General features: G+C 38.7%; 1 protein-coding gene across 1 annotated transcript; it reads left to right on the plus strand.

Moving 5' to 3' along the window:
* The first annotated feature begins 272 nt into the window (after positions 1-272).
* zpld1a (zona pellucida-like domain containing 1a) lies at positions 273-10,038 on the plus strand. Its single transcript, XM_084373538.1, has 11 exons — positions 273-327; positions 865-978; positions 1,193-1,413; positions 2,191-2,372; positions 3,496-3,568; positions 3,883-3,980; positions 5,552-5,632; positions 5,734-5,905; positions 6,281-6,383; positions 6,793-6,843; positions 9,799-10,038. Exons 2-11 carry the CDS (start codon positions 873-875, stop codon positions 9,954-9,956), a joined length of 1,245 nt encoding a protein of 414 aa, XP_084229664.1. The 5' UTR covers positions 273-327; positions 865-872; the 3' UTR covers positions 9,957-10,038.
* Positions 10,039-15,369: the final 5,331 nt, after the last annotated feature.

Genomic DNA, 15,369 nt, shown 5'->3' on the forward strand with positions numbered 1-15,369 from the left:
AGCGTCAAACCATTTGTGAGCAGTGACACAGCCAGATTGGGCCGAAAGGATATGAGTGGGAAACTTCAAAACCTGCTCATGTTTCTGTGAACGTGAAAGGATTTGTATAACACATTCAGATTTGATGGACTTTCCCATGTTCACTCTGGACAGCCCTTTTTTGTTGACATGTTCAAATAATGAATCTCTTATGTGTAGGATCCCTTTTTTCCCCCCCTGCTCCTGAGTCCTGTTTCTAGTTGTCAGGTAGGGATGCTGTGCAGACCATTCCATCGTCTGTCCAAAGCTTATGGAGAACCGCTGACTCGCTGGCTTCCAGGAATCAGGGTGAGTTTTTGTAGTTCACGTAAAGCTCTGCCTTTTTAGATGCTAACTTCAAACTTGGTGCAATTACTCCTTTTTTTACTCCATTTCGCTGTTTGGTCAGGACTGAGACTCTGTATCAGTGACTGACAACGATTATGTGATAAGAGGTTTTCACAGGACAATGACGTGTGCACACAGAGATAAGCTGATAGAAATGACTGGTTATCAGCATATTATCCAGCATTGTTTGTAATAAGTTTGATGCCAAAGTTGAAGGTATTCAAAGATAATTCAATGTGACATTTGTCTGTTTTGATTCTGTTTGGCAGGCATATGAAAGATATTCCTCTGAAGTCAAAACTGTGACAAGATAACTGAAATGTTCTGGGAAAATCCTCTTGTCACATTAGCACAGAATGTCTGGGATTTTTATCAGCAAAAATAAATTTAATTTATGATGAATTTCACTTTCTGTTTTCCCCAGTTGTGAAGATGATATTTTCTGAAGTGCATAAAATTGATTTCTTAAATTAAGTGCAAATTCTTGCTCTGTTTCAGGTGCTGAAATGGAACATATGCTTTTGATTCTTTTACTGTTTAGTAAGGCCCTATCAGTTGGCGCTCAATTCAATGGATACAACTGTGACGCCAATTTTCACAGCCGCTTCCCCGGTAAGGGACTGAAAGAAAAAAACACACATTCACACTTTCTTTAAAAGAATTACTGGATAGCATTTACATGACATTATCTTTTTAATAGAATCTACATATATCTACATATAATAATTACAATATTATATCATTGAAGTTTTGGACTGTAATCTATATATCTTGTGACTCGTTTTATGTCTGTGTACACCTGTTTTTGTGTGCATGTCTGTTGCAGCGGAGAGGGATATCAGCGTGTACTGTGGGGTGCAGACCATCACCCTCAAGATCAATTTCTGCCCTGTCCTCTTTTCTGGCTACACCGACTCTGACCTGGCCCTCAATGGTCGCCACGGAGATGCTCACTGCCGGGGGTTCATCAATAACAACACCTTTCCCACTGTCGTAATCTTTAGTATCAGTCTGGCCACGCTAGAGTCTTGTGGCAATTCCCTAGTGGTAAGAAGAACAGTAGTGGTATCACTGATTGTTTTAAAGATGACAGCATTACTGTCAGCATCACTGACACTGTACACTGTTCATGATGGAGTTGGATTTGTTGCTTAAACAGGAAATGTTGTTGTTAAGGTAATTAAATCACTGAGAAAATATTATTAAAACTGTAAGGTTTGTGCTGTGATTCAGAAATGAGGCATGCATCAAAGGCACTTCCTGGTGTCATAAAATGACTCATAGTCTTCAATGACTCTGCAATTATGATTTTTATGCTAACTAATAAAAGGCAGAACAAATACAAACAGAAGCTGAAAACTTTAAAGACTGCTCAAAGCTGGCCAACAGTTTTTAGAAAAAAGCTGCCAGCTATCTCGTTCACAGTATCCAGGTTTTCATGTTGACAAGTTATGTTTATCCTGCATGGGAATAGCAATCCAGCACACGTTATCTTGGGCTACTGTGGGATCCCAGAGGCCCTGGCAGGGTGATGAGTAAAAAACTCTTCTTAGAATGGTTTAAAGGTATTTTAAAGGGAATCTTTGCTGAGTGAGCTGTCTCTTGCCAATGTTTTTGCTGAGTGTTAAGCCAGATGGAACGGGACAGTTCCTGAAAGGCCTGTTCTCAGTTATGGAGGGACTGAGTTATGGATTAGTGAGGTACAGTTGTCTGCTATGTATGGCTGATGCTATCAACCCCTGTCCTGTGTGTCCACATTAAGCTATTGGTCGTGGGTTGGCGAGCGAGCAGAAGTGTTACCTACACTGATGTTGTTTGCTGCAGGTCTCCACAGCTCAAGGACCAAACGCTTACGGGAACCTGTCACTGGTTCAGATTGGAAACATATCAGGGTATATCGACACACCGGATCCCCCCACCATCATCAGCTACCTGCCAGGTCTGTTGTACAAGTTCAGCTGCAGTTACCCACTGGAATACCTTGTCAACAACACACAGCTGGCCTCGTAAGTGTCACTTCTGCCAGAAATCCATAAATTCAAACAAGTAAAACTAATGATAACACTTGAGATAAGCATAATTAATAAATGGCACATTTATTGTTAATTTAATGTGCGTTAATTGTTTTTTCACTATTGACAAACATTTACTGTAACAGACATTTATTAAGCAATTGTAAAGGTTTATAAATATCAGTTGCATCTTTATAATGACCATCCAAATAATGTTTATGGATGAACTACACAGTATTTATAAACCATTTATAAAGTATTAGCATTAGTATTAAACAATTGTTATAATACATGGTTTATAAAGCATTTCATTGTTTGTTAACACTGTAATAACTTGACTAAAGTTAAATTAACCATAAATTTACAATTTATTAATGACAGTTATTATAAAGTGCTGCTAAACTAATTGTTGGTTGTTTTTGCTTTAAAAGTCTTAAACTGGAAAAAGTCATGGAGGCACATCATGAGAACTGATTTACAGAGGATGCACAAAATGTCACCATTAATAAGTACAACATATGGACCAATGGACAACATATTGAAGTATAAAATCACTATTAGTATATTCAGATTGCAGTCAGAGACAGCATCACTGCAAATTGTGGTAAAAAAAAAATTAACCAGTATTCAAATTTTGACATTCTCAGCTACACAGATTTTCAGGGCTATTTAATGTCATCATATTTCACAAGTGTTCAAGTTATTTTGCCTCCTGTATATAAAACTTAAAATATAAAACCAGCAACAGATGATCTGATGGAGGAAAAAAAACAATTATTTTTTTCAAATGAGCAAATTTGGTATGAAAATAGAGATTTTTGATCATGAATTCAAAGTTTAAGATTATAGTTGTCTAGATTGCACAATGTAATTCAAATATTGTGTAAAAACATTGTGTATGCCAACCATATACAGTAGCTGAATTGACCAAAGTGAGAGATTGAACCTAGGTATGGTTTAAATGTGCAGCAAGTGTGTTCTTCTTTATTAATATTGTTAACATTAGCAAGTATGAAAACAGAATTATTTGATTTTGAAGGATGCAAAATGTCAGCATCAGGCAAATAGCATTGTAATTGCCTTTCCAGCTTTGATCTTTGTTTTATCTTAACTTAAGGTCAGCAGCTGCGATCTCAGTGAAGGACAGCAATGGTACTTTCATCAGCACATTGAATCTACTGCTTTACAATGTAAGTTCACATCAGTCCTGTTATTTTGCTGCATTTGGGAGCTGAGGCTGTTGTAGTGGACAAAGCTACATACCAAAGCCATACTTAGTCAGCATGCATTAAAGAGCATAAGAAGCTCTGCAACTATGTGAAGTTAATCTGCACTTTTTATTTATTTAATTCCACTGATTTCTGAGAATGAGTATACATGTATGAGACAGGGAAGATACCATGATATGGGTGGATTCATAGACTTAAGTGATACAAAACAAATTGCTCTCGACAAGATGAAAGGAAATATGACAAATGTGCTTAAATACTCTGTTCATGTGCAGGACTCATCATACATTCAGCAGCTGTCCATCCCCATGGCAGGACTGACCCTAAAGACACGGGTGTTTGCAGCTGTAAAAGCTTCTAACCTGGATAGGAGGTACTTAATCAACATCTTGACATTCAGTACGAGTGAATCACCAGCAGACTGTATTCACTTTATACTAAACTGCAGGTTTTTAATACAGAGCATTCAACAGAGTGGGTAACCATATACTGTAACTTTAACTCTTCTTCTGCCAAATTGTTGGATTATTTTAATAGAAATAATGTGATTCGTATGAATACAGGGTAATGAACCCACAAGTATACTGACTGTACAGAAGAAACACAAATCTGTAAAATGATGGATGGAGAAGGGAAAAATTCTGAAGTGGTCAAAACTTCAAAAACATAATAAAGAACAACTTTATTATCTCTGATGACCCACAAGCAAAAACATTTTGGTCTGACAATAAAGTTGTGCTTCATACGACAAGTTTTATGGAAATTTGACTTCTTCTATGGAAAAAAAGATATTCTTAATGTTTCATATTAGACTTTAAGAATATTTCTTTAAAAAATAAAAAATAAAAAATAAAAAACCTGGCTGCATATGAGTGGGAGCTTTGAAATCAGCATGATCTGTATGTACTCATCGGAAGGCTTAGGCTGTTGACGGTCATTTTGTTAATCTGAGAAGGACTGTTTTACGAGCAGCTGCTCCTATTGATGATACATAGAGGACAGAACTGCACCATGTGAATGCCTGGTCTTGAGTCTGAACCTGCCTTTTATCTTGGACATTTTTTCTATCTTACCTCATGAATTCTGACATAATGAATAGTGAATATGCATGACAATCACATGGTACAATAAATAGCTGTTCTTTGCAATGTTTGAAAAAACTTTCATGAAACATTACATGAAACATGAAATTCCTGTTTTATATTATGGTTTGTGAATGCTGTTTCTCTAGTTACTAATGGCCTGCTTTCCTCCCCATTTCAGCTTAAAATCACCATTGAATGTAATTGATGTGTTAAAGTTGTTGGTAATACATTCTGCTAAGTTTGTCTTACCTCTCCAGAGAACTGATCTAATGTACTCCGTCTGTAACAAATGTCTTTAAATTCTGTGATTTCTTCAGGGATTCCATGACCAGCAGCAATACTTTTCACATTTCTGATCTTATCTGGGCAATTACACTTGCAAAAACTTTTGACCTTCTTCAGTCAGACAGACATATCTCCTGTTTTGAACATGACTCATATTTGACTTTGGGAAGTCTTTTGTCTTGTTGTCATTCGATCTTCCCTGTGGGGTTCATGTTGGGTAGGGGAGGGACATTGCCTGAAGGGAAGGTGTTAACAAATAGACTATACAAATTTTGGGTGCCGTTTGGCTCATTGTTTACCGTACCACCTTGTCCTCACCTTCTTAGTCACTGCAATTAATTATCACAGTTGATGCCGATGTCCAACCCTGTCTCCCAGAAATTAGGTTAGGGAACATAATGCTGGCAGCAATTACACTTCCCATCAAAACATAATTGGGAAAACAAATTAGTTGTAGACACATGTAATTTCTAGGAGACAGGGTTGCAATGTCACATTATAGTTCTATCTGTTGAAAACACAAAGATCATTTTGGTGGAAAACCCAGAATTTACTAATCTTTAATGTTAAACAGATGGAACATTCTAATGGACTACTGTTACACCACGCCCTCTGGAAACCCTAATGATGACCTCCGCTATGATCTTTTTTTTAGGTAACTCAAATATGAAAACAGATTTAAGATTTTGTTGAGTTCTGATATTTCTCTTGCTCTCCTTTCTAATAATACTTTCTAATTTTTCCTCTCTGAGCCAGCTGTGAAAAAGACCCACAGACCACCGTCTTTGAAAATGGGAAGAGCCAAATGGGCCGCTTTGCCTTTGAAGTATTTCGCTTTGTAAAGCACAAGAACCAGAAGATGTCCACCGTCTTCCTGCACTGTGTCACTAAGCTGTGTCGAGCAGACGACTGTCCAATGCTTATGCCAGTGAGACTTACAAAGGGCATTTTCACACATAACTATTCAGATAAAATATAACACACATCATTTGTCAGTATCTCTCTTAAACCCTTCTAAAGCTACATGAGGGAAGCATGTGGACATAATAATCTGTCATGCAACATTTTCATTTTACTTACACTCTTTACACTACGTTTCAGAGAGAAGAGGGAAATATGTTACTTTTTACTTTAAATACTGTACACTGCAGACAATTTATATTCCAGCAGACTACACCACATCTGATTTCCTGTCCACATTTCTAAACAATGCTATATTGGAGCCTAACTGCCAGCAGCTGATGACTGCTTATAATCTGACATAACATTCTGCCACTTTATCTCCATATCTACTTTTTCATAGATCTGTGGCAGCAGGAAAAAGAGAGATGTCTCAGAGGGAAAGGAATCAAGCAGCACATCTGGGAATGCTGTCCTGACTGCCGGGCCTATCATCACTCGGAGTGGTACAGTTTCATAACACTCATCCTGTTATACCTCTTCCTAAGTGTCTGTTTTCCACTAACCAAGGTTCTCGTCCTGAAGTTATCCAAACAGCACATTTACTAAGGAACCTGTTCCTTAACATATATAATACTTGTGATTTCTAGCGGTTCCACAAGATGAGTAAATATGCAATAAATTCCAGATTAGGTACTGTATGTTGCTTGAGTGTGTCAAACTCATGGTTCGACACTGGGATGTTGACTGATTGTGAAAGCATATGTATCTGAGTTACCTATAGTCAGTGAGCACCTGAAAGCATCCTGTTGACTCATGTACTGTAGAAGAAATTGACAACAGACAAGTTACCTGTACTGTACTGAATACAATCTATTGATGTAAGTCTTAAATGCCCTTTCCTTTTTTTCACAGATGAAACACCAACCAACAACTCTCAGCTGGGTAAGCCTTCATATTCTGTCTGTAGTGTGGAATGACACTTTAAATGTGGCATTACATTTCAGTGATGTGAAAAGGAGCCATTTAAATAAGTCAAAGCCTTCAAATGAAAGGAAAATGCCTCATTTACTCTTCTTCTCTCTAGTATGTCTTATTATCCTGTGATGATTGATTCATGGCAGGGTTTACATTAAGTGCCCTTCTCCAATTGCACTTCAATTTATTATTTTGCTACATAAATCATAGCTACCTGGATGTAACTCCAGTTCTGTAAGAACATTCATAGCCCGCAAATTTGCTACGCTATTGATATACCTTTACAAGGCTCTGCCTCTGCACCTGAGAAAAGAAATGTTTTACTCCTGTCAGCAACATTTGGAAGTCCATAATCACCACTGAAAATGCCCCCAAAGTGGATGAAGCATGTTTACTATTGAACAGGCCATGCAGGAAATCCAGGATAATCTATTGTTGAACACAGATTGAGATCCCTGGCCTCGCATGAGTCTTGTTGAGGTAGGCTACGTTGTGGCAACAGACAGGGGGACACATAACCATGACAAGCTTTTCCCCCAGTTGCAGGGCGAAGTGTTGCAGCACCTTCTGCACTTTCATGTGCTCCAGCAGGTACCTCACTGGTACCGACACTGCAGACCTCACATGCCTGATCAGCCATAATCGAAGGAGCATCCCCTTCTCCTTTGACAGTTGTGCAGTCAGGGTGTGGGACAAAAGGACCTTGGCTTGGCTGCAGGGCACACTTGTTGGGGTTGATAGCAAAGTCCAACTGTTTGATATACTGGATGCCTAGCACTGTGTAGGCTTTCACCTCCTGCCTAGACATGGTGAGAATCAGCTATCCGTCTATATAGGTCAGGATCCTCACGCATCTTTCCCAGAGCAGCGCCACCTCCACTGCCACCTCCAAACATTTGGAGAATGCTCATGGGGCCAGAGAGGTCAGGACATGCAGGTCCAGTGTGTGCCTGCAAGGGAGAAGAGCCTGTCCAAGCTCTTCTCCCAATCAAGGTTCTGAGCGTCACCCTTTTGGAGAAGCTTGGCTTTTTCTTTCTCTAAGGCCAGCCTCTCTGTGGGGATAGAGAGGGAGGACTGAATTAGGCTGCTAAAAGGAGGGGGCTGGCCTTCCTTTTGACCCACAAGGCTGGCAGGGATAGCACATACCCAGCTTCACCCCCCTCTCACGACTAACAGTGCAAATACCTAAGCCAACCTATGTATCAGAGTGTGTAGTGCTGGAAAAACTCTCTGGGGTGCCATGTAAAAGGTATGCCCTTTATTAATATAATAAGGTTAGTGGTATTGCTGATGTGAACAGACCTGGTATTATGACGATGAAGCAGGAACAGCTGGGCAGGCCCAAGATGGCTAGGCTTTATTACCAGACCTCTACATTGGGCAGCCATATTGATAGCTTTGCAAAGGGTGTTGCTGCTGCTTCTGTTGACAAGTGGTATGCTGCTGGAGACGAAGGTGAGACCCCAGCTGCTCAAACTCCTGTGTTGTCCCAAATACTCAATCATCACCTGGATGGTCAGGCTAAAGAGCGAGTCAGCGATGAGAGGAGCATTTAGAAGGATGCACTGTTCTCTTTCCTTCAGAGAGGACAGGCCCAGCCAAGGATGTCTGTGTCTGATCTGAGGGACACACATGCTGTGGTTGCTGTTGGTGGCAATGGCCTGGAACATCCAAAGAAGAGTGGTCGCCGCTGTCTGGACCTCTGTGATATCTGCTGCTGATACCTTAGTCCTCTGGTGGGTGAGGCAGTCCAGAGACCCCACCAAAAAAGCAATTTTTTTAGCCAATGCCATCTCCTGGGCAGCACTGGTATCACAGCAGTTAAAAAGGCTGGCCATCGATCCTCTCGGATGGGAGCAAAGGCTGACCTTGGCCATCCCACAGGGAGATGAAGGGAATGAGGCAGGCCCTTACCTTATTTCGAGATTGGGGGCACTTCTTTGTCAAATTCCCAGCCCTCAACAGTGGAATATGGTTCATTAGCTATTGCGAAGCTATCTTGCTCGGTGGAGAGGCCCACTCACACCACATGTAGACAAATAGGGCTGCCATCTTGAAGGCAATGACAATGGCTTGTAGGCAGCTTTAGAGGTAGCAGGGTCACCATCATGTGGAGGAGGAGGTGAGGAAAAAGGCTGGGCAGTTCGTCCCAGGGGTAGCTGTGGGGTGCTGAGACGTCGTCCTCCTTGAAGAAGGAAGTTGGGTTCTCCTCTTCACAGACATGATGGCAGTCCTCTTCATTGTACTAAGCCCATGCCTTGGGAGTCGATGCATCAGACACAGTGAATCAAAGCTGCCACTCAGCTTTCGACTGACTTATAGGTTTAGGATAATTTAAAACATATAAAAAGGCAAATTTTTATACATTTTGTTCTGAAATGTCAATATTAATACCAGTATCGATGTGCTTCAACAGAGTACAGTCATAAAATTTAGTTTTAATCAAAAAGAAATGTTTAAGTGTGCAGTATCTCTTAAAAACTCCCAGACAAACTACTGCCTTCACACAGGTTTGAGATAGCAAAAGCAGTTGATTCCACTTATATGAGCAGAGGGAGTGGTTTTTCAGTTGAGAAAAAAAGCAGGACTTATATCTATGCTCCAAATGCAGCATATCTTGTGGCTTTGTTATATTCTGGTCTTTTTGACTCTAACGTCAGTGAAGAAATCGGTATCTCTGGATTCTCCTTAACCTCAATTGTTGATAGTTTGATTCTTGCTGTTTTAGATGGCTGAAACATTTCTGCTATCAAACACCACAGTAGTTGAGCTGGAAATGTCAACAAACATCAAACCATCAAGTAAACTGGACTGAGAAATGCTCTGTGCATTACCATTACTTGTTTCTGCATTGGGAATTTGTACTGAAAAGTTGGTAGAAATAAGACCAGATTTGATTGTTTCTTTGTGTTTGTGCTGCTCTAGCCCATCTGAAAGCTCCAGTCTTCCAGATGAACACAGTGACAAGCGCGCTCATCTCAGGCATGATCATCCTGGGTGTCATGAGCATTTGCTTCTTCATCTTCTCCCTCACACTCCTCAAAGGCAAGAGCACTCCTGTCAGCAGCCTGTCTGGAGTCCGCAACCCAGCCTTCAACTGAACCCAACTCACTGCAGACACTCCTCCACAGTGGACAGTGCTAAGCAGGGGACACAGCAGATGTGACATGATGTTTGTGCATGTAGTCATTTTACAGGAGAATAAAAGCTAATGCTGATTTAGAAAGTTGTTGAAAGGTCTGTACAATGTGCATTAGTGTAGAAGTAAAGCAGGACTTTTTAAATGTCGTTCTCTACTTTGCGTGTCAACCATCTGGCAGACTAGGTTTCAATTTGCATATGGTTATTTGTCATGCAGCTTTAATTCACACAGCGGGGACAAACATAACTTAATTCAATACCTCAGCTGTACAGCTTTCAATCGCAGGGTATAGGATCAACTGCAAGGCTTTCAGTATATTGTAGCATTGCATGACCTAATGGTAAAAGTCACACTTTATGCAAGAGGCCAAAATATAAGAACACTTCATTGAAAATATAAATTGAAATAATGAGGGAAACTCCTTTGATTAAGTGATTAAATGAGCTAATAGGAACCCTTGGGCTTGGATGTTAAGCCAACCTTTTCTTGACATGAAACCTAACTTTTAAAAGTATATTGATATAATAGTTGGAATAAATGTTTAATTTATTAATTTTGCTACATATTAGAGTGGTAGTCTTGTGATTAATCAACTCATAGGTCTGTTCTACCCAAATGTGTAATTCCCTTACTCACTTTAAATATTTTATGCAATGTAGTAGCAATAAACTTGTTTGTTAAGTGTGTACCCAATTTAATTGCGTATAACTTTCCCAGAATGTGTTCTTTAAAGGTACAGTGTGTAATATGTAGTGGTATCCAGCAGAACAGAATTGGCAGAAGTAGAATATAATATTCATAAGTATGTTTTAATTAGTGTATAATCCCCTGAAAATAAGAGTCATTGTATTTTCATTACCTTAGAATGAGCTGTTTATATCTACATAAGGAGCGGGTCTCCCTCCATGGAGGTTGCTATGTTGCACCGCCATGTTTCTAAAGTAGCCCAGAATGGACAAACCTGGCACTAGTGAGGGCCTTTCGTGTTTTTTTAATTTAGTGGTTGGCTGCCCGAAATGCACCGGTTGGAAAATGAAGAATAGGAGTGTGTCGCTACTGTTTCCTGCCAAACAATTTGTATTGTGAGAAGTTTTAAACCATTTTTGAAACCACAATCTGATAAAGGATGGCCGATCATATTTATTTTGTATAACCTCAACTTCAAATTTATTTATTCATATAGCACCTTTCATACATGAATGCAGCCCAAAGTGCGTCACAGAGCAAAATTAAAAACAATAAAATAAAACAGATAGACAACAATAATTCAATGAGTCAATGGGGTGTGTCGATAAAAAGCAGACAGATAAATAAATACAAAGGCATAGAAATAACAATAACTATAAAAGTGATAAAAAAAAGGCTAGTGGATAAATAAAAAATAAAATAATTAATTAAGTAAGTACAAGCATGGAGTAAGAAATAATTATATATAAAGCTAAGAGTCGGGACATAAGAACTGAGCGACATAAAATCAATAACATAAAAAAAACTAAATGACGATGGCACCCTAAGTAAAAGCCAGACTAAAAAGATATGTCTTTAGATGTCTTTTAAAAATCTCCACAGAGGGGGAGTCCCTCAGATCCAGAGGCAGACTGTTCCAGAGACGAGGGCCATAGTGTCTTAAAGCTTACTCTCCATATGTTTTCCCAGAAGTCTTTGAGACAACCAGGAGGCTAGCTGCTGAGGATCTGAGGAACCTGCTGGGTGCATATCTATGAAGCATGTCAGAAAGATAAGATGGTGCCAGGCCATTTAATGATTTAAAAACTAGTAAAAGGATCTTAAAATCAATTGTAAGACTAATGGGCACCCTTACGAAAAAGAAGTTTATTCAAGTGTGCTATTAGTATACTTCTTTTAAACTAAAAAATAAGAAAGTATGCTTTCAGTTTACTTTTCATGTACTAATCAGAGATATACTTAACAAAATTATACTTAAGTATACTTGGCTTATACTGACAAGTATACAGAAAAGTCTAAGTATATTTGGCCTATACTTGTACTTAATCTTTTGATCAAAATATACTTAAGCCTTATATAGAAAGTTTAAGTATACTTGGCTTGTAGTTGTGCTTACTCTTATGATAGAGTAGCCTATTGAATACTTTTGCGCACATATTGGCTTCTTTAAGGTACACAAGTGGAACTGAAACTGATCTTATATGTACACAGTGTTATGTAGGTTAGCACAAAGGTAGCAAGCAGGTAGACAGAGCTACACTGTAAAAAATGTCAGTAGATTTTACGGTAAAAAACTGAAAACTACTACAGCTACTACAGTAAAAAAAACTCTCAAAAGGTTAAATAAAATGTTTAGAACAGCGAAACACCGTAACTATATATAACAGTCAAAACTGTACATTTTGCACTGTTAAATACTCCTGCACTCAGTTTATAACGGAAAGATGCCGTATTTTACATTACAGTCAATACTGTAATAATCTATTTTTTGTAAAAGAAACAAAACATTTTGTCACCGTTAAGTTTACTAACCTTGTGTTCGTAACATATATGCCGTAATATATAACAGCTAACATAACAATATTTTGCATTTATGTTTTGGATAAAATTTTTTTTACAATTTGTGGCCGTTAAATGGAGGCCACTCTGTTTTCCTAATATTGTTTTTTTCCTAATATTTAATTATGACACTTCAAAGTACGGTGGCCCAGAGGTGTCAGGCCAAATACAAAAGCCACAACACAAATACAAAAGCCACAACACAAATACGAATACGATTATTGTTTTGTGGCTTTTGTATTTGTGTTGTGGCTTTTGTATTTGTTTTGTGGCTTTTGTATTTGGCCTGACACCTCTGGGCCACCGTATCAAAGACCAACAGGTGCCAACATGGTGGGAACTGAGGGAACACAGGCAGTTTGTGACCGTTTCAAGGTCTCCATTAAACTCTTGTCACTACCCAGCAAACATTTTGACGTCTATTTCACGTCTAATTAACGTCGGTCAGGCAGGTTGATTCGACGTCGGTCTGAGGTGCTGAAATGAAAGTTTTTCTGATTCTTCTGATTTCTACGGCTCTTAGATGGCATCAATTTACGTTGTTTCAACGTTGTTTAGACGACATATCAACGGCTTACAAAGCAGGCTACTTCAACCCATGTCAATATTACGTCATATAGACGACTTTTCAACGTCTCTACATGACGTCTATTTAACGTCAATGTGGCAGGCTGATTGGACGTCGATCTGAACGTTTTTCTTACGTCGTTTTCACGTCATTTCAACGTCTAATAGACAGCATCATTTTACATTGTTTCAACGTCATTTAGACGACATATCAACGGCTCACAGAGCAGTTAGGCTACTTCAATCCACATATAGACGACTTTTCAAAGTCTCTATGTGACGTCTATTTCACGTCTAATTAACGTCGATCTGGCAGGTCCATTCGACGTCGATCTGAGGTGCTGAAATGAAAGTTTTTCTGACGTCGGTGTCATGACCGACGTCATTTCAACGGCTATTAGACAGCATCATTTTACATTGTTTCAATTTAGACGACATATCAACTTCTGTCGTTTCCAAGTGCAATAGACATTTCAACCTTTTTGTCTACATACACATGTAATGTATTGCATTTCAAAAGGTGTTTACCTAAGTTGTTTGTTTCAGATAGTCTATAACTGGCATTACCACATCTATAAATTCTATGAAAAGCACAGCTCTTGTGCTGCATAACCTATGTGTAATTCTCAATGCTCTAATCTACAACTATTTTAATAAACTTCTCAATTTCAGCAAAAAAAAAGCTCAAACTGCATTGAGTTCAAAAAGTCAAGACATCAACTCACATCAGCAAATTTTTTTTTTTTAAATATCTTGGGAATAGTGAACCTGACTGAAACTTTGATAGCAAATAAACTCAGGTTAAAAATATCCTAGTGATGTTCACCTAGGCTATACTGTAAAATACAAGTAGTACATGGACTAATCTTAGGTAAAATAAGAAAAAGAAAGCATTCAGGACCAGATCTATTTAACCAGTTATCTATATATTGAAAACATATACAAACAATACAAGTAAATAAAATATTCATTAGAAAACAAATTTATTTTTGGAAAACAAGGTCATAGGGACAGTTTGAGGTCCTGAGGGCAACATCATGCCATGGAGGGTTAAGATCCTTTGGGGATCTCCACCTTCCTCCCGCTTCTTGATGGAGCTAAATTGCTAAATTGCAGGAACACTTTGTCTTGGGAGTTGAAAGAGTAATGAAAGAACCACTTCTTAGACCCACACAGTAGCCTGAATCTTCTGATGATTCCTAATAAAGCCTGTAGGCATTAGTTACAAGTCATTGATTTAACCAGCACTAGGACTCTGGAGCTGGAGCTAAGGGACACATGGAGCAGGTTTAAGGAGGAAATCCTGAAGAGTTCCTCTTTAAGACCAAACCCAGATAAGTTTTTATTTTGAGCTGCACATGAACAGTTCATAGACCTTTTCAAACTGCTGTACTGTATCGGATCTGCACGATTCTCGTAGGCGGGGGCGGTCCTGGCTAGATTTACGCCCTGGGCGAACCATCACTTGACTGCTCCCCCCCCAAACACGACAATATATTGCATTATTTGTATTATTTTATTATATATAATCTTAAATACAAAAAGGTAACAAGAACAGAGAAAAAAACAAGATCAATAAATGAAATACAGTGTATAAACACAAATGTAAATTGCACAAATCCTTCATCACAGGATCTAATAACCATGCTTGAAAAATCCCTGAAGAAAGCTAAAAAAAAAAAAAAAGGCTACTCTATGGAGCATAAAAAAAAGATTCCTGCAGTAAACTTTTTCGTATTTTACATACAAGTTTTGTTTTGCATCATCCATCATCTGAACGGTTCCAGTTATGATAACACACCAGTTTTGCACATACAGACACACACACACACATACACACACACACACACACACCTGAGGAGTCCTGCAAGGAACATGTGGCTGCAGAGGTAGATGGCTCCTCATCAGACTCCAGGACCATGTCTGTGGCTGCTGTGGAAGTATCTGACTCCTCATTTTGGCCAGTGGGTGCTCCAGCTCCAAAATATTTCAGAAGTGCCTCTGAATTTACAATTAAGATACAATATTTAAGTTAGGTCACACTTACATCACACATGCATCAGTTACCCAATTAAAATGACCATAATGCACATTTGATTAACATTTGTTAACATCCTATTAACTAAGCATAACACACTACAAATTATTCAAAAAGCTATATCACATGTAGCTTACACAATGCCATGTCAATGTATATTAGAAGTTATTTAAGTTAGCATATAGCGTATAGCATTAAAAATTCCACAGTCAGGACTCTGTGTGAATTTGCACTTGTTGTG

Source organism: Pagrus pagrus (assembly GCF_965226575.1).
Source record: "Pagrus pagrus genome assembly, chromosome: 14".
Classification (NCBI taxonomy): domain Eukaryota; kingdom Metazoa; phylum Chordata; class Actinopteri; order Spariformes; family Sparidae; genus Pagrus; species Pagrus pagrus.

What these genes read in the sequence shown, in the direction of transcription:
- zpld1a (XM_084373538.1), top strand. Translation starts at nt 873, where the DNA reads ATGGAACATATGCTTTTGATTCTTTTACTGTTTAGTAAGGCCCTATCA. An exon ending in CTTGTGGCAATTCCCTAGTG is followed by an intron (nt 1,414 to 2,190) that starts GTAAGAAGAACA and finishes TGTTTGCTGCAG; the next exon opens with GTCTCCACAGCTCAAGGACC. An exon ending in GCTTCTAACCTGGATAGGAG is followed by an intron (nt 3,981 to 5,551) that starts GTACTTAATCAA and finishes AATGTTAAACAG; the next exon opens with ATGGAACATTCTAATGGACT.